This window comes from Salmo salar, chromosome ssa23 (genome assembly GCF_905237065.1).
Source record: "Salmo salar chromosome ssa23, Ssal_v3.1, whole genome shotgun sequence".
NCBI lineage: Eukaryota > Metazoa > Chordata > Actinopteri > Salmoniformes > Salmonidae > Salmo > Salmo salar.
Genome location: NC_059464.1, coordinates 6853681 through 6880472, shown reverse-complemented (window position 1 = coordinate 6880472; position 26792 = coordinate 6853681). Strand labels below are relative to the sequence as shown.

The window sequence follows — 26792 nt, the reverse complement described above, 5'->3', positions numbered from 1 at the left end:
ACATCTTCCTCTGAGCGAGTGAGCCCAGCTTGAGAGACGACAAATAAAACTGTGACAGTCTAGCCTCCAGAGAGTCCAGCTATTGTGAATTAATCTCGCTGTGGTATTCTCAGCTGGATTCTCAAAATGACTGACAGTGCCCCCTGTCAGTCATCTGGTGTATATATAGTATATAATTGGTGAGCACGTAGTAGACTCGTGGCTTGCTAGGTTGTTGTGGATGGGGATAGATAGTAGTAGCCTTGCACGAGCCGGAACATCTCAAAAGGCAGGTCCCTATCTTCTGTTTCTATAGCGTGAAGCAGCTTGATGTATAAGTACACCTCCTGGACAGGACGCTAGTCTATCGCAGGGCTTTACCCCCAATATATACGTATATACGTGAAATAAAATGAGGCACAACCTCAACGAGCAACCTGAGACAAATAACCCCACACAAACCTAAGCAGGCAACAGGGGTAAAAAATACACACAGAAATTAAAGCAAATGAAACCAGGTGTGAAAACACCAAAGACAAAACAAACAGAAAAAGACAAATGGATCGGTGACGGCTAGTAGGCCGGCGACGCCGACCGCCGAACACCGCCCGAACAGGGAGAGGAACCACCCTCGGTGGAAGTCGTGACACACCCTTTGCGTTGATGACAGCTTTGCACACTCTTGGCATTAATGGAATTGGAGAGGATGAGAGTGGTGGTAAGCTTTTGCTGGGTTCCCGCCCGTGTGGGTGTGGAAGGTAATGAGAATGCTGATGTGGTGGCTAAGAGTACAGTGAGGAGAGAGCTGGTAGATATGAATTTGAATGCCACATTGTGGATGATAGGGAGACATGAAACAGGTCTGTGTGATGAGTGTTTAGTAGAGGAAACGGTGGAGCATGTGCTGATATTTTGTTAACTGTATGACGTAGATAGGGAGAGATTGTGTGAAAGGGTTAGAGAGGCTGGACAGGGTTGGGGTGGTGTAGTGGGGAGGAAAGGGAAGGGAAGTGGTGTCTAGGGCTCTATTTCACTTTCTTCAGAGGAACATGTAGGTAGGCCGTGACTGGCCTCACAATTTAGTACAATAGGTGGAAGTGTATGCACCTTAAAAGTTGGGTGCGATCCACCAACCCAATCTCAAAGAAGAAGAAGAAGACAGACTTCTGGACTCATGACGGTTTACGGAGTGGAGGATTATGGGAAGTGGATGGACGCGAACAATAGCGGAAGCGGATGGTGAACAAAAATCTGATGGTGGTGGAAACAAGGACGAATGGACTATCGTATCTGGTAGGAGTACGATTTATAGAAAACAGATATATGCCTGACTTGGTGAATCCGTCCGAAATTTGTTGAAGAAATCTTTAGGTAAAGTGAAATTGGTAGTGCTGAGCGATTAGTGCTTACAGCTAATTTTAATGGGGATCAAATACTTTTTTCCCTCACTGTAACAAGATAAAAATTGCTGATGCACAACCAAATTTCGAAATTGCACCTTGTGTATTCTACTATTCTAACTCTCAACAGTAAGAGTTCATAGTGGGGAAATTGATCCGCGGGCCTGATCTACGGAGAAGGGCACCGGTAAAGGGTGACATTTAAGGAGTTTCGAAAGAAGTCGCCATTGCTCTATTAAAGAATACAGCTGGAGTGGTCGATGCACAAAGGATGAATCATGTGGTAAAAGGCATGAAGGAGAAGAGTTTGTCTGTTCTTGTGTTTTTTGATGTGGAGTTTCTCACTATCAGTGTGCAGCTGGGATAAGTATACTACCCTATCGGTGTTTATATACAGGCCTTTACAATGTATTATCTGCCAAAGTGAGAAGCCAAGGTGTGGGATATGTGGGGAAAACCACTATGAAGGTGAATGTGTAGCAGAAGAAAATGGCGAAGGAGCAAAGTGCTGTAACTGTAGTGGAGACCATGAAGTGAAGTCCTTGGAATGCCCGATTAGGGTGAAAGAGATTGAGATTGCCAAAATCAGAGCAGTTCAGAGAGTCTCCTATGTGTGGAAGCTGTCAAAAGGGTAGAAAGATTGAGTATCTCTGAATGTCCAATGGTAGTGAATACCTGTAGGCCTACACTTCAGCATGAGTACTGCTAACAGGATCCAGAAATGCTTGATGTAAAGAAGGTGGTTTTTGTCTCTTTTATAGCAATGGTAGTACATGGTACTGCTCAAGTTGAAAATAAGAAAAATCGACATTGTTTCTGCAGCTAAACGATATCTGGGATTAAAAGATTTCACATCTGAAGAGGTCCTTGGAGTACTGTCTAGAGCGGTCCCAGCCTCTCAGGCCCCAGAGCCTGATTAGGGAAGTTTGAATTATCAAATGACTGAAGAGGTGGGAAGATTTTAGTTGATAATTGGTATTATATATTTTTTTCGGTTTTTGTGGATTAATGTTATTTTCCCCCTTCCTCTAACGTTTGTTTGCGGACCGGCATGATACCATAGAAGAAGACTGACTTGCGCGTTAGGTAGTGATGGGAAACCGAGGCTTTCTGAAGCCTTTGGGGCTTTCACCAAATTGTGCCAAAAAACGGTTATTTACTCAGAGCTTTTAGCTCAATGCACATTAGTGAAATCTGCAGGTCAGCAATGAAAAGCAGCATTTTAGGTTTATATATACATACAGACAGGGCTGTGTGACTGACAGGTTCTGTTAACATTCAGAGACTGGTCTGAGACCTGCGGTCAGATGTAGTTATCATTATATGCTGGGAACTGCAGCATAAACAATCAACAGGAAGAGAGCTACAAACTACAGTGTGTACAGCAAACTGCCATAGGAGATACTTGGGCCTGGGATTTTACTGTTAACCATGATTACAGTATTCATTCATTCATTCAACGATGTGACTAGCATGACCCCATCATCTGGAGTTAAAAAGCCTATGCATTTTCATGTACAGTTGAAGTCGGAAGTTTACATACACCTTAGCCAAATACATTTAAACTCAGTTTTTCACAATTACTGACGTTTAATCCTAGCAAATATTCCCTGTCTTAGGTCAGTTAGGATCACCACTTTATTTTAAGAATGTGAAATGTCAGAATAATAGTAGAGAGAATGATTTATTTCAGCTTTATTTCTTTCATCACATTCCCAGTGGGTCATTAGTTTACATACACTCAATTAGTATTTTTAAATTGTTTAACTTGGATCAAACGTTTTGGGGAGCCTTCCACAAGCTTCCCACAATAAGTTGGGTGAATTTTGGCCCATTCCTCCTGACAGAGCTGGTGCAACTGAGTCAGGTTTGTAGGCCTCCTTGCTAGCACACGCTTTTTCAGTTCTGCCCACAAATGTTCTATAGGATTGAGGTCAGGGCTTTGCGATGGCCACTCCAATACCTTTGTTGTCCTTAAGGCATTTTGCCACAACTTTGGAAGTATGCTTGGGGTCATTGTCCATTTGGAAGACCCATTTGCGACCAAGCTTTAACTTCCTGAAGGATGACTTGAGATGTTGCTTCAATATATCCACAAAGTTTTCCTCCCTCATGATGCCATCTATTTTGTGAAGTGCACCAGTCCCTCCTGCAGCAAAGCACCACCACAACATGATGCTGCCACCGCCATGCTTCACGGTTGGATAGTGTTCTTTGGCTTACAAGCCTCCCTCTTTTTCCTCCAAACATAACAATGGTCATTATGGCCAAACAGTTCTATTTTTGTTTCATCAGACCAGAGGACATTTCTCCAAAAAGTACAATCTTCGTCCCCATGTGCAGTTGCAAACCGTAGTCTGGTTTTTTTATGCCGGTTATGGAGCAGTAGCTTCTTCCTTGCTGAGCGGCCTTTCAAGTTATGTCGATATAGGACTAGTTTTACTATGGATATAGATACTTTTGTACCTGTTTCCTCCAGCATCTTCACAAGGTCCTTTGCTGTTGTTCTGGGATTGATTTGCACTTTTCGCACCAAAGTACGTTCATCTCTAGGAGGCAGAACGCATCTCCTTCCTGAGCAGTATGACGGCTACGTGGTCCCATGGTGTTTATACTTGCATACTATTGTTTGTAAAGATGAACGTGGTGCCTTCAGTCATTTGGACATTGCTCCCAAGGATGAACCAGACTTGTGGAGGTCTACATTTTTTTCTGAGGTCTTGGCTGCTTTCTTTTGATTTTCCCATGATGTCAAACAAAGAGACACTACGTTTGAAGGTAGGCCTTGAAATACATCCACAGGTACACCTCCAATTGACTCAAATGATGTCAATTAGCCTATCAGAAGCTTCTAAAGCCATGACATCATTTTCTGGAAATTTCCAAGCTGTTTAAAGGCACAGTCAACTTAGTGTATGTAAACTTCTGACCCACTGGAATTGTGATACAGTGAATTATAAGTGAAATCATCTGTCTCTAAACAGTTGTTGGAAAAATTACTTGTGTCATGCACAAAGTAGATGTCCTAACCGACTTGCCAAAAATATAGTTTGTTAACAAGAAATTTGTGGAGTGGTTGAAAAACGAGTTTTAATGACTCCAACTTAAGTGTATGTAAACTTCTGACTACAACTGTATGATGAACCTAGAGCATGCAGCAAAGACCAAAGACCAAAACTCTCTCACCCTCTTTCTCTGTCACACACACACACAACAGAAGCAGCACATGAAACTGCGACAAATGGCCACCTTCCCAATTCCTTTCCCCTGTCCCCTCCTGCACCCCTCTCCTCCACCCCTCCATGTCGCAGTAGGACCCTCTTGTGGACATCATCGCTGCTCCTACCCCCTCTCCCCTGTCCCTCTGTGCCCCAGTGAGGCTCAACCTCTTGTGAACATTTTCGCTGCTCTTTCCCCTTCTCCCCTGTCCCTCGGTGCCCCAGTGAGACTCAACCTCTTGTGGAAATCGCCACTGCTCCTACCCCCTCTCATATGTCCCTCGGTGCCCCAGTGAGACTCACCCTCTTGTGGACATCGTTACTGCTGTCCTCGTATTTCTGCTGGATCCTCTCCTCAAGGAAGTAGATCCGCAGCTTCAGGCTGAAGTTCTCCTTCTTCAGGTCTTTCAGGTGCTGAGAAATAGTGCGGTAACCGCGGAAACTGTTAGACATGGTGCCAGGTTTTTCACAGGGGGCAACAGAGCCCCCCCATTCAGTCCTGCATCATAAAGCAGCACTGAATAAAAACGTAATAACATAAACAACAATAATTCAAAATCTATCAGTAGAATAGTAGTTGCTGTCTAACTGTAGAACAACAACACTGATGTCCAACACACAATCAAGAATGAAGTGAATGACAATCACAACCGGAGTAGAGCTGCCTCCTCGTTTTTCAACATTGAGGAGGGGTTGTGGGGGGGTGGCATGAGCAGTGGGGGGGAGGGAGTGTGTTGATAAAGAGTTGTGTCAGAGTTTCTTTTTTTAACACTGTGAAGTTGTCCCAGGATCTGACATGGGCTGGAGAGTGGCACAGACAGACCACAGACACAAGTGGTGTGCTGCTACTGTAGCTGATAGGGAAAACATACTGTATGCAACTACACTTGGGCAGCAGCCTTCAATTTGATCTGGAACTGTAATGGAAAGAAATAGGTTGCTAACTAGTTTGAGATCACATACTGTGTTGATCTAGGAGACAAGTTGATGGTTAGTGCCCTGCTATCCTCCCACCACTCTGTATCACCCAAAAGTTAGCCCTCACTGAGCTAGGCACAACAGCTGCTTCCAAGAACCCCAACACTCCACCTCATATCAGTAGACATACAGGCAGAAAAGGCAAAGCACCTAAACAAGTTGAACTGGAACCATAAATACTGAAACAACTCTATGCGTGCATGTATATCTCCAATGAAGCATATGAGATATGAATATCAACACTTGACAACTACGGAGTGACTACATGCTTTGTGACCATAAGGGGGTGCTATAGCTCCACTCTCCTGCTCTGTTCACCTGAGTGAGTGGAAACACTGATATATAGAGTACCAGTCAAGAGTTTGGACACACCTACCCATTCAAGGGTTTTTCTTTATTTTTTATTATTTTTTACGTTGTAGAATAATAGTGAAGACATCAAAATTATGAAATAACACATATGGAATCATGTAGTAACCAAACAAGTGTTACACAAATCAAAATACATTTTATATTTGCCTTGATGACAGCTTTGCACACTCTTGGCATTCTTTCAACCAGCTCCATGAGGTAGTCACCTGGAATACATTTCAATTAACAGGTGTGCCTTGTTAAAAGTTAATTTGTGGATTTTTTTTCCCTTCTTTAATGCGTTTGAGCCAATCAGTTGTATTGTGACAAGCAAAGAGAAATGACAGTCCATCATTACTTTAAGACATGAAGACAATATCGAAAATGTCTAAAGTTTCTTCAGGTGCAGTCAGAAAAAAACCATCAAGCGTTATGATGAAACTAGCACTCATGAGGACCGCCACAGGAAAGGAAGACCCAGAGTTACCTCTGCTGCAGAGGATAACTTCATTATAGTTACCAGCCTCAGAAATCGGCAATGAACTGCACCTCGGATGCAGATCAAATAAATGCTTCACAGAGTTCAAGTAACAGACACATCTTAACATCAACTGTTCAGAGGAGACTATGTGAATCACACCTTCATGGTTGAATTGCTGCAAAGAAACCACTACTAAACGACACCAATAAGAAGAATAGACTTGCTTGGGCCAAGAAACACAAGCAATGGACATTAGACCGGTGGAAATATGTCCTTTGGTCTGATGAGTCCAAATTTGAGAATTTTTGGTTCCAACCGCCGTGTCTTTGTGAGACGCAGAGTAGGTGAATGGATGATCTCCGCATGTGTGGTTCCCACTGTGAAGCATGGAGGAGGAGGAGGTGTGATGATGTGGGGGTGCTTTGCTGGTGACACTATCAGTGATTTATTTAGAATTAAAGGCACACTTAACCAGCATGGCTACCACAGCATTCTGCAGTGATATGCCATCCCATCTGGTTTTTAAACAGGACAATGACCCAAAACACATCTCCAGGCTGTGTAAGGGTTATTTAACCAAGAAGGAGAGTGATGGAATGCTGCATCAGATGACCTGGCCTCCACAATCACCCGACCTCAACCCAATTGAGATGGTTTGGGATGAGTTAGACCGCAGAGTGAAGGAAAAGCAGCCAACAAGTGCTCAGCAATTGGGGGAACTCCTTCAAGACTGTTGGAAAAGCATTCCTCATGAAGCTGGTTGAGAGAATGCCAAGAGTGTGCAAAGCTGACATAAAGGCAAAGTGTGGCTACTTTGATGAATTTAAAATCAAAACTATATTTTCATTTGTTTAATACTTTTTTGGTTACTACATGATTCCATATGTCTTATTTCATAGTTTTGATGTCTTCCCTATTTTTCTACAATGTAGAAAATAGTAAAAATAAAGAGAAACCCTTGAATGAGTAGGTGTGTCCAAACTTTTGACTGGCACTGTATATATATGCCATTTAGCAGACTCAAACCTTAACCAAACAAGACTGCAATGGCTAGGCCAGGCCAGTGACTGAGTAGCTGAGACACAAACAGGTCAGAGAATGATCATCGCCAGTGGTAACACTGTATTCCATCATATAGGTCAGTGTTTCCCAACTCCAGTCCTGGAGTACCCCCAATAGTACACATTTGTGTTTTACCCCTGGACAAACACACCTCATTCAACTCATCGAGGCCTTGGTGATTAGCTGACAAGTAGATCGAGGTATGTTTGTCAGGGCTACAGTAAAAATGTTTACTGTTGTGGGTACTAGAGGACTGGAGTTGGGAAACACTGAATAGGTAGAGAACCCCAGGAGAGAACCCCAGTCCAGTCCAGGTAGCCAGCAGGTAGCAGGTAGCCTAGTGGTTAGAGCGTTGGGCCCGTAACCGAAAGGTTGCTAGATACAATCCCCGAGTTGACAAGGTAAAAATCAGTCATTCTGTCCCTGAACAAGGCAGTTAACCCACTGTTCCTACGCCACCATTTTAAATAAGAATTTGTCCTTAACTCACGTGTCTAGTTAAATAAAGGTTAAATAAAATATAAAAAACTAAGTATTCCAGCATACTGGATAGGCTACGGCAGAGCTGGAGAGAACAACAGTACACCCATAACCGATTACAACCCAATTAGGTCTCATTCAGAAGAAATCATTGAATTTATTACCAAACGAGCTGCATGTGAAATGAAATCGTCCCTATTCTCTCACTGTACTTTCCCTTTCTGACGTCTGCTCATAGTCTAGTGGCTCTAGCACATCGGGAAAAAAGCACATCCAGACATTTTCCAGACTCCCGTACCAACTTCTAAATTGTACCCCACTGATTTATATTATTGGGGTGTATCTAAACATCCATTATTACAATCAGACTGGATTAAAGACGTGCAGATAAATATCTGGGTAGTGAAAGGTTCCTACGTCACACCAGCCACAGCTCATAAACATTTTCCAACGGTGACGTCCCTCGCCAAGCAGAGCCAAGCTGCATGCTGCGCATTTCCATGGTGCTTTAATTAGGATGTTGTTTTCAAACTGAATGTGCAACAAGAGACCAAGAACTAACCACAGAAGAGCTTGGGAGGAAGGAGAAGTAGAGGGAAGGGAAAAGGATCTTCGAGGAAGTAAAGTCGTGATGTGAGGGGCTATGGCTGTAACTCTACTTTGCTATAGCTTCACTCTCCTTTTCTGTTCACCTAAGTGAATGGAAACACTAATAAATAATACATATATATATATATGCTATTTAACAGACACTTTTATCCAAATCGACTTACGTCGACTTACATATGGGTGGCCGCAGCAGGAATCAAACCCACAAACGTTGGTGTTGCAAGCATCATGCTCAACCAACTGAGCCATTTAAAACTAGCTAGTTGAGTTTGTCCATCCTACTAAATTAGTTCTAAGATGTAATTCTGGAGGGCCAACACTAAAAGTAGAATGACACAACCACCTGAATATGAACCAAATAAAGTCAGACCACACAGCACCGGAAGAGAGGATCCTGAGGTAACAAACACTTTTCACTCCAAATCCTCATCATTAAATGAGTTATAGTCTGATGTGGAATTTTCCAACCTGCCAATATATCTGCAATAATATGCAAAAGGCAATGTGTGCTACTGTTCTCACACTGTTAACAAAAACACCAGTTAATAATATCAAGCAATGTTTAACAACCATGTAAAATACTCAAAGAAAGTAATCAAAGAAAATTCTGTTTATTTCAATTTGTCCAATCTTACACCGCAAGGCTCATAATTATGCGTATAAAAATTGGTCTGACAAGCATAAATGCCACTGTTCTGTTTGTAGATTATCTACAAGGGATATAAATCAAGCAGAAAATGTTCAATTTCACTGTATCCAGGGAAACAAATGCCAAGGCAACCGTACTGACTTCAGAGGCACGGTGGTGATCTGCTCTCTATTTACTGTGATGTAATGTAAATGTCATGTCATACAGTATATGTGACAGAGAGGGAGAAGCGTATATCCATGTACACGGGTAAGATAGTATAGCTAGCTACATTTTCAGATATTACATTTTTTTAATTTTGTCAGAAAGTTATTTTAATTTCAAATTAAAGCGTACTGTGAGCTAGCTAGCTAATGTTAGCTTCCTGGTTAGTTTGAGTTGATTTTACTTTTACATGGACAGTGCACATTAATCAATGTTTCAGTAAAAGTGCCGGTTTTAGCCAGCCGGCTAATTTTCAACCGCAGAGCCTGGGCAGGTTATTAAAAACAATTACAATATAGACAATCATTGAGCAGTGAGCACACGCAGAGCAACATAGGACAAGCAAGACGTAGCATACAGACAGAGCAACATAGAACAAAAAGCAACAAGACAAAATCCATAAAAGCAACAAAGTGTTTCCACACCTCACAAGCTACAGACAACAGACAACATGGAAAGCGGCAATACACAGCTAGGGATAATGTTCACAGATCTGATTGACCTTTAGCCATGTCTTCATGCTTTTTGTGAAAGTGTGATAGGTGGTGCAGTTGTGTGTGTCTGATGGCAGTGTATTCCAGACATGGGAAGCTCTCACAGAGAAAGCGGATTTACTAAAGGTGCTTTTCCTTAAGGGAACTATACAGTCACCTCTCATGGCAGACCTTGTGGATCTGCTGCCATATGTTTGGGTTTTCTGTTTAACAAAAATACTGAGTGGAGGGGGAGCCAGGCCATTTAGGATCTTGAATACAAGACATGCACAACATTTTCCCAACTCAGGAACTCATGCTTTCTGAGGATGTAACAGTGATGATGGCTATTGGGCTTCCTATCAAGCACTTTGAGAGCCTGTTTGTAGACAGACTGAATAGGTTTTAATGTTGTACAGCAAGCTTGGGCCCAACTAGTCAAGCAGTATGTTAAGTGGGGGAGTATCATAGATTTGAAGTCCAGTTTTGCTACCTCTGTAGTCAATTTCATATAAATCGGAAATTAGCTAGATTAAATTTGGTTATTTGAATGACCTTTTTCACATGCTTTTTAAAAGAGAGGTTGGAATCAAGTATGATGCCAAGGTACTTAAAATCAGATTCCACCTGGAGCTTCTCCCCTGACACATAGACATCTGGCTCAGTAGCATATGTTGCCCTCTTTGTGAAGAACATGCAGACAGTTTTTTTCACATTGAGATGCAAACACCAGTCACTGAGCCACTTTGTAACCGGGACCATTACAGTAGTGAGTTCTTGTGCAGCTTGTTGTTTGCTCTTTGCATGCACATATATCACTATATCATCTGCATACATTTGAACTTCAGACCCAGTACAGACAGAAGACAGATCATTAATGTACAGGCTGAACAGGAGGGGCCCCAGTATTGACCCTTGGGGCACACCCACATCATAGCTAAGAGTGATCAGAGTTACTGATCTGTGTAGTAATATTATTACTATCTCAAAGCCATTTGCATTGCTAGTTATAGCCTAATGTTAGCTAACTAGCTAACATTTAACCTGGTTGGTTAGGTACCTGCAGATTCATGCAGGGTAGTAACGTTATGAGTTGAGATTATGGTTAATTGTTTAGCAAGCTATCTACATGTCTAAACAAAAGACTCCACTATACAAGTAACCATTTCTCTACACCTTCTGTATCCTGTGCATGTGACAATTTTTTATTTATTTTATTGGATATAGTATGTGTTTACCAGAGACGGTAATGTGAAGAACATGACCTGCACCAAAGTCAAATTAGGATATAACGTTTATCTCGTTGGCCTGTGTCCAAGTTCTAAAATTCTCCTGTCAGAATACCCTGCTTTTATTTCGTCACACTCACAGCCGCAAGCTATTTTCTGTAATTGGCTCACCATTAACTTGTAAATAATGATCTTGTTGTGAGTTTATTTTCATGTAATTAAGACAAATGAGATAAAGTGAAGACGTTGTCAGCTATATGATATGGTCATTATTTGAACTGGCTAGCCAGCTAACAAGCTAGAAACTAACCAAAACATTTTCTTTTAGTTGCCTGGTATGTTAGATTGGCATATACTAAATTCATTTTTAAATGGGTCGGTTTATCGGTGTTGAAATACTGTAAGGGGAGCAGAGAAGTCAGGCGCAGGAGTGCAAAAACTGTGTTTACAACGGAGCAGTTTAATAATAAAAACCACCGGAATCAGAACAAACAATCAAATGGGTACAAAACCCAGTTGCACACCAGATAAACGTGCACAAGCACTTACAATAAACAATTCCGGGGGGGGGGTTGAACAGAGGGTTAAATACACAACATGTAATGATGGAATTGAAACCAGGTGTGTGGGAAGACAAGACAAAACTAATGGAAAATGAAAAGTGGATCGATGATGGCTAGAAGACCGGCGACGCCGACCGCCGAACGCCACCCGAACAAGGAGAGGAACCAACTTCGGGGGAAGTCGTGACAAATACACTAGTTATGCTGTTTCGGACCACCAGGCTGCTGATGTCATGCAGCCCGTAGTTTTTGTATTTATACTTTTTCATAATGACAAGAAGTTTTATGTCGGACGACAACAGAATGTTCATGATGTCACTGCGACAACTGTCGATAGATGTAATATAAACCAGCCTTAAGTCTTGAAATCTTTGGTTGTTTAGTATATGGCGTCACATGTGAATCCTTAAAGAGATGGGTGGAGCTAAGGCTTAAGAGGGTGTGAACGATGCTGAATGGGTGTAGACAAAGAAGAGCTCTCCTAGTAGGTTCACCAAAACGTTCAAGGGTCATTTTCTCAAAAGTATATCAAGTTTATCAACTTTCAAAGCAGAATTACTTTCCCATTGTTCCTCAACTGTAGTGTATGATATACCATTTTCTAGGTGAGTCTCTACTTTCATCCAATGTAAAAAAAAAATACAATTTCAAATTTTGCTACACAAGACCGAATCCAGCCCGTCGGTCACATGAGTATGTATGCTTGAATGGGTGCAGTACAGACAGAAAATATTTGAATTGAGCTAATTAACTTAAAGTGTAGCATTAACAAATACTATATAACATTGTACACAATAGTCCCTCAGCTTGTCAGGAACTGCCTCCCTACCTTGCGCCTCCCTCACTACAGTCTCTATACCACAGGACACCGGCGCGAGGATGAGCGACTTGGGGATGATGGATCCAAGTGGCCAATCCTCACTGGAGCTAGGGAACTGGCGAGACATGGCATCCAGCTTCACATTCTTAGACCCCTGGTGGTAAGATACCGTGAATCTGAACCGAGTGAAAAAAAGAGCCCAACGAGCCTGTTGGGATTGAGGTGTTTAGCCTCCTGGATGTAGGCCAGGATCTTGTGGACCGTCCAAACCGTAAAAGCATGTTCCGAACCCGCCAACCAGTACCGCCACTCCTCCAAAGCCAGTTTGACCACAAGCATCTCCCAATTGCCGACATCATAGTTCCTCTCCGCTGGAGTGAGACGTCTGGAGAAGGCACGAGGGTGAAGAGTTTGGTCTTTAGCCAAGCATTGAGACAGAACCGCACCCATGCCAACGTCAGAGGCATCCACCCCTACCACGAAGAGAAGGAACTAGAATGAACTAGAATGGGTGCAGAAGAAAACCGACAGAAGATGAGAATGTCATCCAGGTATACAAAGACGAACTGGTGAAGGAAGTCGCGCAGCACGTCATTAACCAGGGCCTGGAAAACAGCTGGAGCATTAGTAAGTCCAAACGGCATGACATGGTACTCATAATATCCATTAGGAGGGTTGAACGCTGTTTTCCACTCGTCTCCCTGTCTGACTCGCAGAAGTCCAATTTAAAAAAAAACGTAGCTCCCTGGAGTGGTGAGTTGCCCGTTAATCCTGCGCCTTCTCTCCAGAGCGGAAACCTGGTGCATCCCAATTGCGTCGGCTCCTCTGAAGGATATGAAGGGGAACCAGAGCCGAATTGAGAACTCTGACGTGGTACAGAACAAGCAGGCGCAGCATAGGGCTGTGGGACACCCAAAGAATCTACTCCCTCAGCGGGACCCGAAACACTGGAGACCACTTGGAATCCCTCCGTCCTCTCACGACGACGTTCCCGGAGCCGGTTGTCAATCCGGATGGCCAGAACGATGAGCTCATCTAGAGTGTCAGGGTTGTCCCGGGAAGCCAGTTCATCCTTGAGAACCTCGCTGAGTCCGTTCAGAAAGGCTGAATGAAGAGTGGGCACAAGAGTTCTTAAATCATCCGACAATGCCTGCAGCCACGCCTCATGGCGGCCAATCACAGTTCCATGGTGGGTGACAGCCGACCGTAAAGGGTGGAGTTCAGCATGTTCCTCGGACGACGGAGAAATCTCTGCTGGGTCCATTGTTGGCTTAGATCTCCTGTTACAATGATGCTTGTACGAACTCGAACCCAGTCGCTGAGAAACACAGCAAGCAGAGGTAAACGTAAATTCAGCTCTTTACTTAGTCTTGACAAAAACAAGGCAACAGCACAAGAGTGCACTAAACAAAAGATAAGACCTGAGCACAGATACAAGCAACAGAGGAACCTAAATAGCAAGGCAACCAGGTGAACAGAGAAGGTCATCAAAACCAGGTGAAACCAATAAGTAATAATTAGGGTAACCTGGAAACTAGAGCACAAGACAAGGTTGTCCTCCAGCAGTAACCCAAGGGAAGAAAAAAAAAAACGGAACCTGTGACAGCACTCTGAATCAGTAACCCCAATGCAATGCAATATGTGCAGATCCTTACGGGCTATACGTACATATAATCCATCATTGATCCAATACCAGCTAGATCAACCATTTCTTCACTGCCTCAATCTGTCAGTCGACTTCGGTTGCCATGGTAACACGAGGACGTCACCGAGAGGGTGAGGGGTGGATATCGTCTTTCAATTTCTACTTCTCCCCCTCTCTCATCAAGCATCATGCCCCCTCCCTATCTCTTCCCTATTCCTCCCTCTCTCCATCTATCCCTCTCGCCATCCTTTTCTCTGTTAAATCCATCCCAGATGAGGAGGCAGAGCAGGGTGCCAGTGGTATGTGAGTGGAGGATGAAGTAGTGTAACGTTGGTGGGTGGGGGGAAAGGCGGTAGGAGGGGGGCTCTCTCCCTGTGCCAGCCTCCCATCAGGGGTACGTACACTTTCCAGCCTGCCTGACAACCCCACTGCGCTCCAAAAAGAGCCCCTATGGCACATCACCTTCCTTGCTCGCAATGACGACCAGAAAAACAGACCCAATCAAACACTAACCCATATGCTGCTGCCCACAACCCCTGCAACACAACATCTATAGCTCTCACACATAAACACTCCCACACACCCACACACACTGAGCCTAGATGGGGGCAGAACACAGCAGTGGTGGAAAATAGCGGGTCACACGCTAGGGCTTAGGGAGCCATCGCCGCCGCAGGCAGTGTTTGGTTACAGGCATCGCTGCGTTTCCATGGGTATTTACAGTACTTCTACATTTGTTGTTTGGGCTTAATTATGCCAAGTGGGAAAGAGGTACGAATAAAACAGGATTTATACAAACCCAGAAAACACAAACACTTGGTATCTGGATGCTGTAGTTCATACGACCAGAGACTGATGCTAGGTTAAAGAGGCTATTGGCTGCTCTTACTTGTTAGAATTACTGCTTCTCTCTGAGTAGAACACACACAGCTGATGTCATGTATTTTGTAGGGGGAAGAGAGTAATCAATAGTGTAACTAATGCAGGGCAGCATGGTCTCACAACATCTTCTGTAGCTGGATACTAACCTACTGGGTGTAATCAATGAATGGAGAAGTCCACCTCTCTGTCGACGCCACATTAACCTCATGCTTTATATCAACCCCCTGCTAGGTACTGGATGGCGTATTCTCACCATGTGGAACTCAGATGTACCAGACCGTACTATTTACTGAACGGGTGACTTAATAAACTGGAACCGAATCCGGACTCATGGAGCGTTCTTTGGCCTGGGATCAGTAGTTCCAGCGCCGGTCTTCCTGACCCAGGCTGTCTGTGATACCCGACCCCCGGACGTGAACCTTTCCCTGGGCAGACTGTGACGGATGGCCCCTAGCCTGGAGCTCTGGTCAATAGCGCAGAGTGATACTCCCAGAGAGGGCAGCAGTGCCCTGACTCAGGCAGCTGATGTAGCTAACACTACGGCTACTGGGTAGGGACTAGACAGGAAAGGAACGCTGCCAGCTCAGTTCTGGGAATTTCAAGATTGTCAAGCATCTGGGAATTTCAAGATTGTCACACGATTAGACAGACGAAAGGGACAACGAGCGGATGAGAGAGATACTTGTCTGCGTGTGTGTCTGTGGAAGGGCGGTGTATGTGTGTGTGTATAAAAGAGAGAGAGAGGGAGGGAGATAGAAAGAGGCTGAGGCCAACGTGGACTAGTATGGACACAGATCTGACATACCACACCCTTTTTTACCGCTCATTCCATCCACTCTTTCATAACGCCCCCTCCATTCAGAGGTGTGACTGCTGTGAGTCAGCCAGACAGGAAATTACCTAAGTCTAGGAGGGAGGGAAAGCGGGGGCACTCAACATCAATGCTAAGATTAAAGCAGAAAATTTGGGGATTGGGAGGTTAGAGTTAGAGGGAGAAAGAGAGAGAGAGAGAGAGAGAGAGAGAGAGAGAGAGAGAGAGAGAGAGAGAGAGAGAGAGAGAGAGAGAGAGAGAGAGAGAAAAAAAGAGCTAAGTACCACTCCATTCCATTAAGATTTGTTGCACCAGATGAGGCCTGGGAGCCAAACAGAGAGGAGTATGGGGGGGGGGAGTTGGGAAGACGAGGGGGGATATGTTACCTTCATCACAAACTCACTTGCAGAACAAAAGGATGACTAGTGTACTTAAGAAGTTAAAGACCACATCTTCAAATCCTATAAACATCTGATTGAGCTCCTCCATCTCTGCATCTCCTCCACTCAATCATCACCCTCCATATATAGTCATGCATCTTCTGTCTGTAGTAATGGCGAGTAGGGAGGACAATAGGCACTTCCAGAGGAGAGAGAGTGACTCCATCAACGAATCAAGTAAGAAAACAAATAGAGCTTCGATGGCTCTCTGATGGCCTAGTTGAGGAATTCCCTCAAGAGTCATTTTAGCTGTAGACACAATGCGACTGAGAGTGATTAGGAAGCCATTTCAGGTCAATTATCCAGGCGATATTTTACATTTACATTTTACATTTTAGTCATTTAGCAGACGCTCTTATCCAGAGCGATTTTCAGTCGTCCCTTTAGACGGTAGCAGTAGCCTTTCTTTTCACCTTCTCTTTTCCTGACAGATCACAGATCATATCAATACAGGGGTGAATAAAGAGACAGACATATCCCCCCCCCACGTCCAACCATTCTGACAACCTCCATCACACCAACACATAGTAATCTATCATATATGAATCAGAGGAGGTGAAACACCCCCGCCCCTGTCTCTCCTGCTGCTCCAATCAATATCTTCCTGTGTCAATCTCAGTCGACAAATGAACCTTTCTGAGCCTCCGCCTCCACACACACCTCACCCCAGCTCCCCTTACTCTCCACCGGGAGGCAGGATCAGAGAGAGGAGGGTGGGAGGGAGAGACAGAGACAGAGACAAATACATAGGGAGAAGATGAGGTAATATGGTGAGTGAGAGAAAAAGAAAAGAGAGAGAGAGAGAGAGAGAGAGAGAGAGAGAGAGAGAGAGAGAGAGAGAGAAGATGAGCTAACCATTTGTAGTTACATGCTGCTGCTGTGCTGTGCTGTGCTGTCTGCTGACTATTAGCTGTCTGATTGGAAAAGGCTTGATTTCTGCTGGAGCGTCAGGAAATAATCCCACTAAGCTACTCTTTCGCTAGGTCATCTTTTGCTAAGTCTGAGGGTCGAAACAGGATATATAAGTACAAGGTGAACACACACACACACACACACACACACACACACACACACACACACACCCCTTACCCTACTAACTCTAACATGTTATTTTTAAATAGAGTTGATTACATCACAATCTTTCAGACTAGACAGTCAATAGCTGCTCTTCTAATTTATGACAGTTCATCTACACAGTCCGTGCTGTTACGTTCAACTAAATACTTTCCATAGGTTTGTGTAAGCAACCATAAACACATTGCACGTAATCATAAAAGCATGCATTTCATGTTACAGGGAAAGGTCTGCTTTGTGGAAAAGTGCCGCTGTTCCCAGAGCCATATTTCACAGAGTAAATCTGTCTCTGATTCAGTGTGTTTATGGAGGGTCTAAATTATGGTATCGAGTTCTCTCCAAACCACTGCCAACTGTCATGAACCCTCCCACCGGCCGCTTTTGTCTCTCGCAGACGTGTAACCAAATCTTTCCCAGAGTTTCTCTCTCTTCGCTTGAATTCATTTCGGCCGAACAGGGAGAACAGTTTTGAAAAAACAAACATAAACTGATTGAACAAAATGATGTGTTTTCGCCCCAAATAGAAATCGGAGGGAGGAAACGCCGCCGGCGGAACAGTTTTGTGAATGAAGCCCAGCTGACAAACAGAACAGATAGGGATAGGGTACCAGGGCCATAAACATTTACCTGTCTGTGTATATAGGTGTGTGTGTGACTGTGTGTCAAATCAAATAAAATTTGTCACATGCGCCGAATACAACAGGTGTAGTACAGTGAAATGCTTACTTACAAGCCCTTAACCAACAATGCAGTTTTAAGAAAAACAAGAGTTAAGAAAATATTTACTAAATAAACTAAAGTAAAAAATAAATAAAAAGTAACACAATAAAATAACATTAACGAGGCTATATATACAGTGGATACCGGTACCAAGTCAATGTGCAGGGGTACAGGTTAGTTGAGGTCATTGAGGTAATATGTACATAAACTGACATAGATAATAAACAGATAGAAGCAGCAGCGTAAAAAAAGTGTGTGCACGCGTGCGTGTGAGTGGACGTGTGTGTGTCAGACTACGGTTGAACTCACAAACCAAGTAGAAACTGTGCTTCTCATTGAAGAGTGCAATGCCCAATAGGTCCAAGAGATGGCAACAGGAGAGAGATGGCAACAGGTGGTACTGTATGGTGGCATATGGTGGGTACGACAGTGTTACCCTTGTAATTAGCGTGGTGAACAAACACATTTACGCTGTAAACACCTTCTCTGATCAACATGCGTGTTAGCACGACAACATGTGTGGCTTGTGTTGTGTGTGACGAGACAGGAGGGTTGTAATGTAAAATATGTAAACCCATGAAGAGCCTGGCTGAACTTGACCTCGGTGTCTGAAATGGATGGACTGTATGTATGCATATGTTTAAGATACTGTGCAGAGTATGCCATGTAATGTACAGTATGAAAAGGTCTACTAGTATAGCACTGATGTCAGATTCATCATGGATCAATGGACGGATGGATGAATGGATATATGACGTGTGCTGTGATGTAAACATGTGTTCTTTTTGAAGTGATGCCAAAGGCTAATTTCCATCTTCGGATGGACAGTAAGTGAAGTCACATAATATTTTACTCTATTGTATTCTACAGTACTCTACAGTAATGCATGCGTGGACACGTGTCCAGTATCTATCTGATGTATACTATATATATGTGTGTGTGTGTGTGTGTGTGTGTGTGTGTGTGTGTGTGTGTGTGTGTGTGTGTGTGTGTGTGTGTGTGTGTGTGTGTGCTGGAACCATGCCCTCCTTTATTGTCTATGCAAATAAATCAAAGGGACACAGAGCTGTGCCCGAGGGCCCCATTGACTGCACTGAACCATCAGTTGGCAGGATGGGACTGTAACGTTACTGTGTAAAGGGGCCTGGGGTGAGTGGAGGGAGAGGGTGGAATAGTAGGGGGGGGGGGGGGTTAGAGGCACGGTCTCTGCTCCCATTATTTTCCATAAAGGGCACATCTGTAGAACTCAATGACTGAACTACGCACACGCACACACCTAACCACAGCATTCAAACAATAAAAGACTCAAGTTTATTGTTAGGAAGGATCAAAGCTTTGCCGATCCCTATAAATGTTAAGGGAATCTCTTCCTCTGTGTGTCTTTCGCTGAGCTGTGTTCACTAACATCAAGCCTCTCTCGGTCTGTCTTTCTGGGAGCTGCGGTTCACTAACATTAATGGCATGCTCCGGTACTTTGGCGTCTAAGAAAGTATTTTTATTTTTTATTTTTGGTGGGATGGATATGTCAATGTGTAGTACATACATACATAATCTATGAGCAGAACTACTGTCTTAGCTACCTTCAATTAGGCACGAAACCTCTAGTTTGAAAGCGACCGTTTTCTTGAAGCTGTGCCACAGCATTTTCCCTACATTTTGATTAGGGTGTAATTGCAGACTGCAATTAGAGGTGTTTTCTAATATTGCCGTTTCTTGATGTCAAGTTACCGTAATTTCCGGACTATAAGCCGCAACTTTTTCCCCACGCTTTGAACCTCACGGCTTAAACAATGACACGGCTAATATATGGATTTTTCCTGCTTTCAAAAAAAAATTCTCCAAAAAACGTGCTCAGTTTTTTGGCGGCATGAAGCTTTCATTAGACCAATGAAATTGCCGAACGGGTTAAGGTCAAACAACTTTTTTTTTACTGTTTAGATTAAATCGAGCACTCTCAAACTTCCCATCATTCTGATTACGTTAGTCATTTTGTCACCCTCATCATGGCAAAGACACGGAAAAATGCATATGATGCAGCTTTCAAGTTGAAGGCGATTGATCTGGCTGTTGGAAAAGGAAATAGAGCTGCTGCACGGGAGCTTGGTCTTAATGAGTCGATGATAAGACGTTGGAAACAGCAGCGTGAGGAATTGACTCAGTGCAAAAAGACAACTAAAGCTTACTGCAAATTTTTTATTTTTTGTGACAAGCCGTGTTTAGTTAAAGCCTATTTATTTTTGTTACAAGCCGTGTTTTGTTAAAGCCTGTGTAAAGTTCATTTGTTTCAATGTACCGGTAGGCACCTGCGGCTTATAGACATGTGCGGCTTATTTATGTTCAAAATATTTATATTTTTTTAATTCAGTGGGTGCGGCTTATATTCAGGTGCACTCAATAGTCCGGAAATTACGGTATGTATTGCGGCCCAGCCCCCGAAGTGACTCTTATCAACTGTATCCAAGAATTTCCTCTGTGTTGTCTTCGGAATTCAGCATTCTCTGTGTTGATGTTGAGAAGCAGCGGTTACATCCTGTAGCTCTGATATCTGATTGGAGATAATGCTTTGTAACTTAACCTTCATGCCTTGTACTGTATGTGAATCGATTCATTTTACAAAGTTATTAAATAATACTTGTATTTAGAACTCCATTCTCATGACCATTCTTTAATCTTAGTCAGCTAAATGCATAATAACTGATTGAACATGGTTCACATAGTCGCTTTCATATTGCTATTTATCTTATGGCGTCATATACTTTTTTATAGGATAACTGCTTAGTATTATTACGAGTCGCATGTGATGTATATGTAATATACTGTATATACACCCATTGATGCTCGCCATTGGTCATTGGCCATTTCTTTCGCGTCGAGGACAACTGTTGTTGGCAACTGTAGCATTGTAGCTAAGCCTAACCCTTATCCTCCTAACCTGCCAGACTAATTCACCTAATCTGCCATGTTAATTATCCTAACCTGCCACATTAGTTATCCTACCCTGCTATGTAAATGCTATGTAAATGCTATGTATGTATGTATGTATGTATGTATGTATGTATGTATGTATGTATGTATGTGAGTATGTAGTAGTGTGTGTATGTAGTATGTATGTGTGTATGTTGTAGTGCGTGAGTGATGTATGTAGTGTAGTAGTGTATGTGAGTGAGTGAGTGAGTGAGTGAGTGAAATGACCAGTCAAAAGTTTGGACACACCTACTCATCCAAAGGTTTTTCTTTATGTTTACTATTTTCTACATTGTAGAATAATAATGAAGACATCAAAACTATGAAGTAACACATATGGAGTCATGTAGTAACCAAAAAAGTGTTTTTAGATTCTTCAAAGTAGCCACCCTTTGCCTTGATGACAGCTTTGCACACTCTTGGCATTCTCTCAACCAGCTCCATGAGGTAGTCACCTGGAATGCATTTCAATTAACAGGTGGGCCTTCTTAAAAGTTAATGTGTGGAATTTATTTCCTTCTTAATGCATTTGAGCCAATCAGTTGTGTTGTGACAAGGTAGGGGTGGTATACAGAAGATAGCCATATTTGGTAAAAGACCAAGTCCATATTATGGCAAGAACAGCTCAAATAAGCAAAGAGAAATGACAGTCCATCATTACTTTAAGACATGAAGGTCAGTCAGTACGGAAAATGTCAAGAACTTTTAAAGTTTCTTCAAATGCAGTCACAAAAACCATCAAGCACTATGATGAAACTGGCTCCCATGAGGACCGCCACAGGAAAGGAAGACCCAGAGTTACCTCTGTTGCAGACGATAAGTTCATTAGAGTTAGCTGCAGCTCAGATTTCAGCCCAAATAAATGCATCATGGTCAAATTGCTGCAAAGAAACCACGACTAAAGGACACCAATGAGAAGAAAAGGCTTGCTTGGGCCAAGAAACATGAGCAATGGACGAGCAATGATCGTTGTGAGACGCAGAGTAGGTGAATGGATGATCTCTGCACGTGTGGATCCCACTTTGAAGCATGGAGGAGGAGGAGGTGTGATGGTATGTGGGTGCTTTGCTGGTAACACTGTCTGTGATTTATTTAGAATTCAAGGCACCCTTAACCAGCATGGCTACCACAGCATTCTGCAGCGATACGCCATCCCATCTGGTTTGTGCTTTGTGGGACTATCATTTATTTTTCAACAGGACAATGACCCAACACATCTTCAGGCTGTGTAAGGGCTATTTGACCAAGAAGGAGAGTGATGGAGTGCTGCATCAAATGACCTGGCCTCCACAATCACCCGACCTCAACCCAATTGAAATGGTTTGGGATGAGTTGGACCGCAGAGTGAAGGAAAAGCAGCCAACAAGTGCTCAGCATATGTGGGAACTCCTTCAAGACTGTTGGAAAAGCATTACAGGTGAAGCTGATTGAAAGAATACCAAGAGTGTGCAAAGCTGTCATCAAGGCAAAGGCAAAAGCATATTTTGATTTGTTTAACACTTTTTTGGTTACTACATGATTCCATATGTTATTTCATAGTTTTGATGTCTTCACTATTATTCTACAATGTAGAAAATAGTAAAAATAAAGAAAACCATTGAATGATTAGGTGTGCCCAAACTTTTGACTGCTAGTGTATGTGCCATAGTACACAATTTTCGGGGACCACTTTTTGCTCAAGTGCTACTTTTATAACTACTGGCAAAAGTACGGGAGAATCTCTTTAAACCAGTTCTCATAACCTCTGGTCCACTGCTGTGCTGTCAAAACAACAGTTAGTCACTCTCTCTGTGTGTTTCTGCCTGGCCACCATATGATTAAGTTAAGAACAGTACAATCTGGGAGTAAGGCCACTTTAGGACACTGCATCCAATGAACAGTTAGTGGCTTTGAATGTTCTGAATGTTCGAGATTTTATGGTTTGAAAAACATTTGGGTAGCACATTATTTGTACTGAGGGACACTGACAAAATGTTTCCAGAAATAGCCTACTGTAGAATATTAAAATTTCAAACATTTAAGACATATTCGGTCTGTACATCCCCTACTTTGTGAAATGTCTGTCTATATTGTATACATGGTATAAAAAGGCTAAACGTTACGCAACAAATTGGCACGCTCCACTGGGCAATAACTGGTGAATCAAGGTTGTTTCCACGTAATTTCATCCAGAACATTCTATGTGATAATGTTGAATCAATGTGGAAAACTTATTGAATTTCAAAAAAGTCATAAACATGAGGGAATTTTGTCTTTTTTTCACCAAACCTTTAAACCTAAAAGCCAATGACATGGTGATATTTTTGTTGATTTCACGTTGAATTCACAATCATTGACAACTCAACCAAATGTAAATCAAAACTAGACAGAACATATGTTCTGTGCCCTCTGTGCCCAGAGGGGCCTGTGTTTTATTCCTCTTGCGATGCTTCATCCTGCCGGGAGCAGAGCTCTGGGGAAAGCTGGCCTTCCTTTTCTCTTTCCCTAACTTTTTTCTGACAAATTAAATAAGCATTCATCTGGTTCCTATTAGGCCCTCGTTAGGGATAATCGGGCTGGTATTTACAAACAGCATTACCCAATTCTGACTGCATGGCCTGGGCTGAGCTGGGTTGTGTTCATTAGGGCACACGTAGCAAAAACAACAATTAACTTTTCTTATTGGATGACTTCAAATGGAAAGTCCCCGATTCATTCCATTTCCGAACCGCTTTCTTACGTTTTGTGCCTTTTGAACACGACCCTGAGCTGAACTGAGCTGGACTGGGTCAGATATGTTATATACTGTACCTACCCATAAGAAATTCAGTCCACCCCTGCCCTGCAAAACATCCACAGCAGGGGCTCAGCATCCTCTTTAACAAGGAGTTTGCTGGTTCAATTCTAATGTTTCATAGGCAGTGAAAATATTTTCACAGGGGTGGAGGCTACTTGAGCAAAGTTGTTAAAGAAAAAGTTCAACTTCGAAATATGTTTTAAAATGGGATTACTGCCATTTCTGAGACTCACAGGCCAGTGATTTCACTCACAAGACCCGGTCGGGGAGAAGGATTGCAGAAAAACATGAGCTCATGCCACTTAAGTATCCCCATGCAGGATTTAAAAAGTCCTGTGAGTTAAATGTAGGGCCATTACCTATGACCTCACTCAGTCAGCACTGCAGTACGGGTCTGAGTGAGTGAGATGGATGGATGGATAGATAGATAGAAGTCGGATGTTGATGAGAGTCAGGTGTTGCTCTGCTCCCGGTCTTCATCTTTCTCTCTACAACCAATCACACAATATACACTGCAGGATCCTAACAGATCAGTCATAGATGCTTACTTTATCTAGATGCACCTCCCACTGGGCAAAAACTGGTTGAATCAAGTTTTTTTCAATTAAAACATATCTTTTATTAACGTTGTTTCAACATCATTTCAGCAACATAAAATCTATATGATGAATTAATGTAGAAAACTGACTGGATTTGCAAAAAGTCAACATATGGGAATTGTGTCTTTTTTTTTGGTACCTAAAACCAATAACATGCTGAAATGTTTTGTTGACTTCATGTTGAATTCACGTTAGTTGATAACTTGTGGAACTGATGTCTGTGCCCAGTGGGCTGTCTGTCAAACCAGCACAACCCCACTATTTCAACACCACAGCATTCTAATCTTTCAGGAACCTCTCACTGGGAATAAGTGGTGTGCACAATGTTCCAAGTTTTTACTTTGACTCTCTAATTCCTTTCTCTCTCTCTTTGTCTTACTCTCTCAATTTCTCTCTTTTTCTCTCTCGCTGTCCTTATTTTCTGGCTAGCGTGTGGTTTTTCTCTGGTATGTGAGGAGGACTGGAGAAGGCGTGAGAGTGCACTCTCTGTCTCTCTCCCTCTCTCGGTCTCTCTCTAAGTCTTTCTCTCACTGATGCTAGCTCTCTCCCTCTGTCTCTCTTTATCTCTCTCTGTCTATCAGGGGCCTGTTGTGCACATGTGTAACCCAACACTCAGAGCATATATCTGATCCCAGATCTGTCTTTGATTACAGACAGATCTGGTCATTACCAGCCCAGCGAGAGACTAGCTATAGAAAGGAATAACAAATGGAGAGCATCAAACAGTCCATCAGTAATGAGTTAGTACAAGCGGCATATTGATCTAAAACCCAACTAGAGACCAATGTTCCCTCTAAGCTGCGAGCGCGCACGCAGTAGCCCCGGGACTGCCACGCAGAAATATCAGCCCACAGAGAGAAGCACCAGATTGAACTTCACTCAACTTTCTAGAGCAGTGGTCACCAACCAGTCATCGCGATCGGCTGGCCGATCTTCAAGGCATTCCTAGTCAATCGCCAAACATTTCCGCAAAAAAACACAACGATAAAGCATTGTGTTAATATTTTATTTATTTTGTCTCGGGCTGTTGTCGGTAGATGCACCCGATTCTGCTGCCCTGCGTGCCGGGTAGGCAAACTGTTGCCATTCTGAACCATTTCATGTGTCTGAAGGTACAAACACAGGCCCAGAGAGCAAATCAAGTGCACTATAGGCCTACCTCTGGCCAATCAAATGGCTCAGATGACCGTGTCTGGAATAACGTAGCAGGCATAAAAGAAAGCTACGGAAGCAAAGTTGATGCTGTGAGATTTCTAAAAGTTTAAAACCATGACTAGAGAGAGACCGTCAACGAATATAGCAAAGATATGCTGTTTCTATGAGTGTGTTCATCTTTTAGCTCTTACTTAGCACTGTCAAACCTTTGTATTCAACACTTTTGTATGCTATAAAAAGCACATTCTTCCTACAACAAGCACTGCAGCAGTAATGAATAAGCAGGGAAGTGTATCTATAGGCTTGTGTTGTTGTTATTATTAGCGGCTTGGATCTTTTTTAATATCAAGGAATATTTCACTTTCTCTGTTCATAGTAGTGACAACGTGAATTTGTGCATGAGGTAGAAATAATGCGATGCAACTCGAGTTTCGCCATCTGAAAGACGGTGTCACTTTTTGGTCAGTGTGAGTGGCGGAAAGGGAGAGAGGAGGGATGTTGAGGCAGACCCTGCTCTCTCCCTCCTTCCGCTGAGACTGACCATCAGATGCAGGCACCATAAACCCAGTAAAATAGAAATAAAAAGTAAATGATTTAAATATTTGCTCACTCAGCTGTGCTTTCACAAGTAATACAACAACAGATCTATTACAGATGTGATCATATGGACTATCTCAAATTTTGAAATACTTTTTTTTTTTTTTAAATGGCCCGAACAACAATGCATTGGCAAGGCAATTCAAGCAAAGCCAATATGCGGTGATATTGTATTGGGCCTACAGCTTACTCCATTTACATTTTAGCAGACGCTCTTATCCAGAGCGACTTACAGTAGTGAATGCATACATTTCATGCATTTTTGTACTGGCCCCCCATGGGAATCCAACCCACAACCCTGGCGTTGCACACACCATGCTCTACCAACTGAGCCACAGGGACTACACAAACCTCATTGCTACAGTACAGTTTTAATTGGTTAATGTTGCATAGGCTTACATTTTTTAATTCACGCAATATTAGCAACTCTCAATGCAACATACCGAAACAAAACGAACTATGCAAGCGATTTTGTTGTAGGCAGAATGGAGTAGGATTCTATTGCATTGACACGCGCTATTCAGCCTGAACTCTACACAGACCAGTGCGGCATAAACAATCAGAGACGCAGTAGGCCTATATGCAAATAGACTATTGCCATACATGGATCTGTGCCATTTACTTTGATCTGGA

General features: G+C 42.9%; 1 protein-coding gene across 4 annotated transcripts in view; it reads right to left on the bottom strand.

Annotated features, from left to right (window-relative positions):
• The window catches only part of LOC106584009 (myomegalin), a 116449-nt gene that overhangs the window by 69219 nt on the left and 20438 nt on the right, over positions 1–26792 (bottom strand). For all 4 annotated transcript variants that reach the window (XM_014168750.2, XM_014168753.2, XM_014168752.2 and 1 more), the window contains one exon: positions 4901–5011. In XM_014168750.2, coding sequence (XP_014024225.2) covers positions 4901–5011 — 111 coding nt within the window. The remainder of the gene's footprint in view (positions 1–4900; positions 5012–26792) is intronic.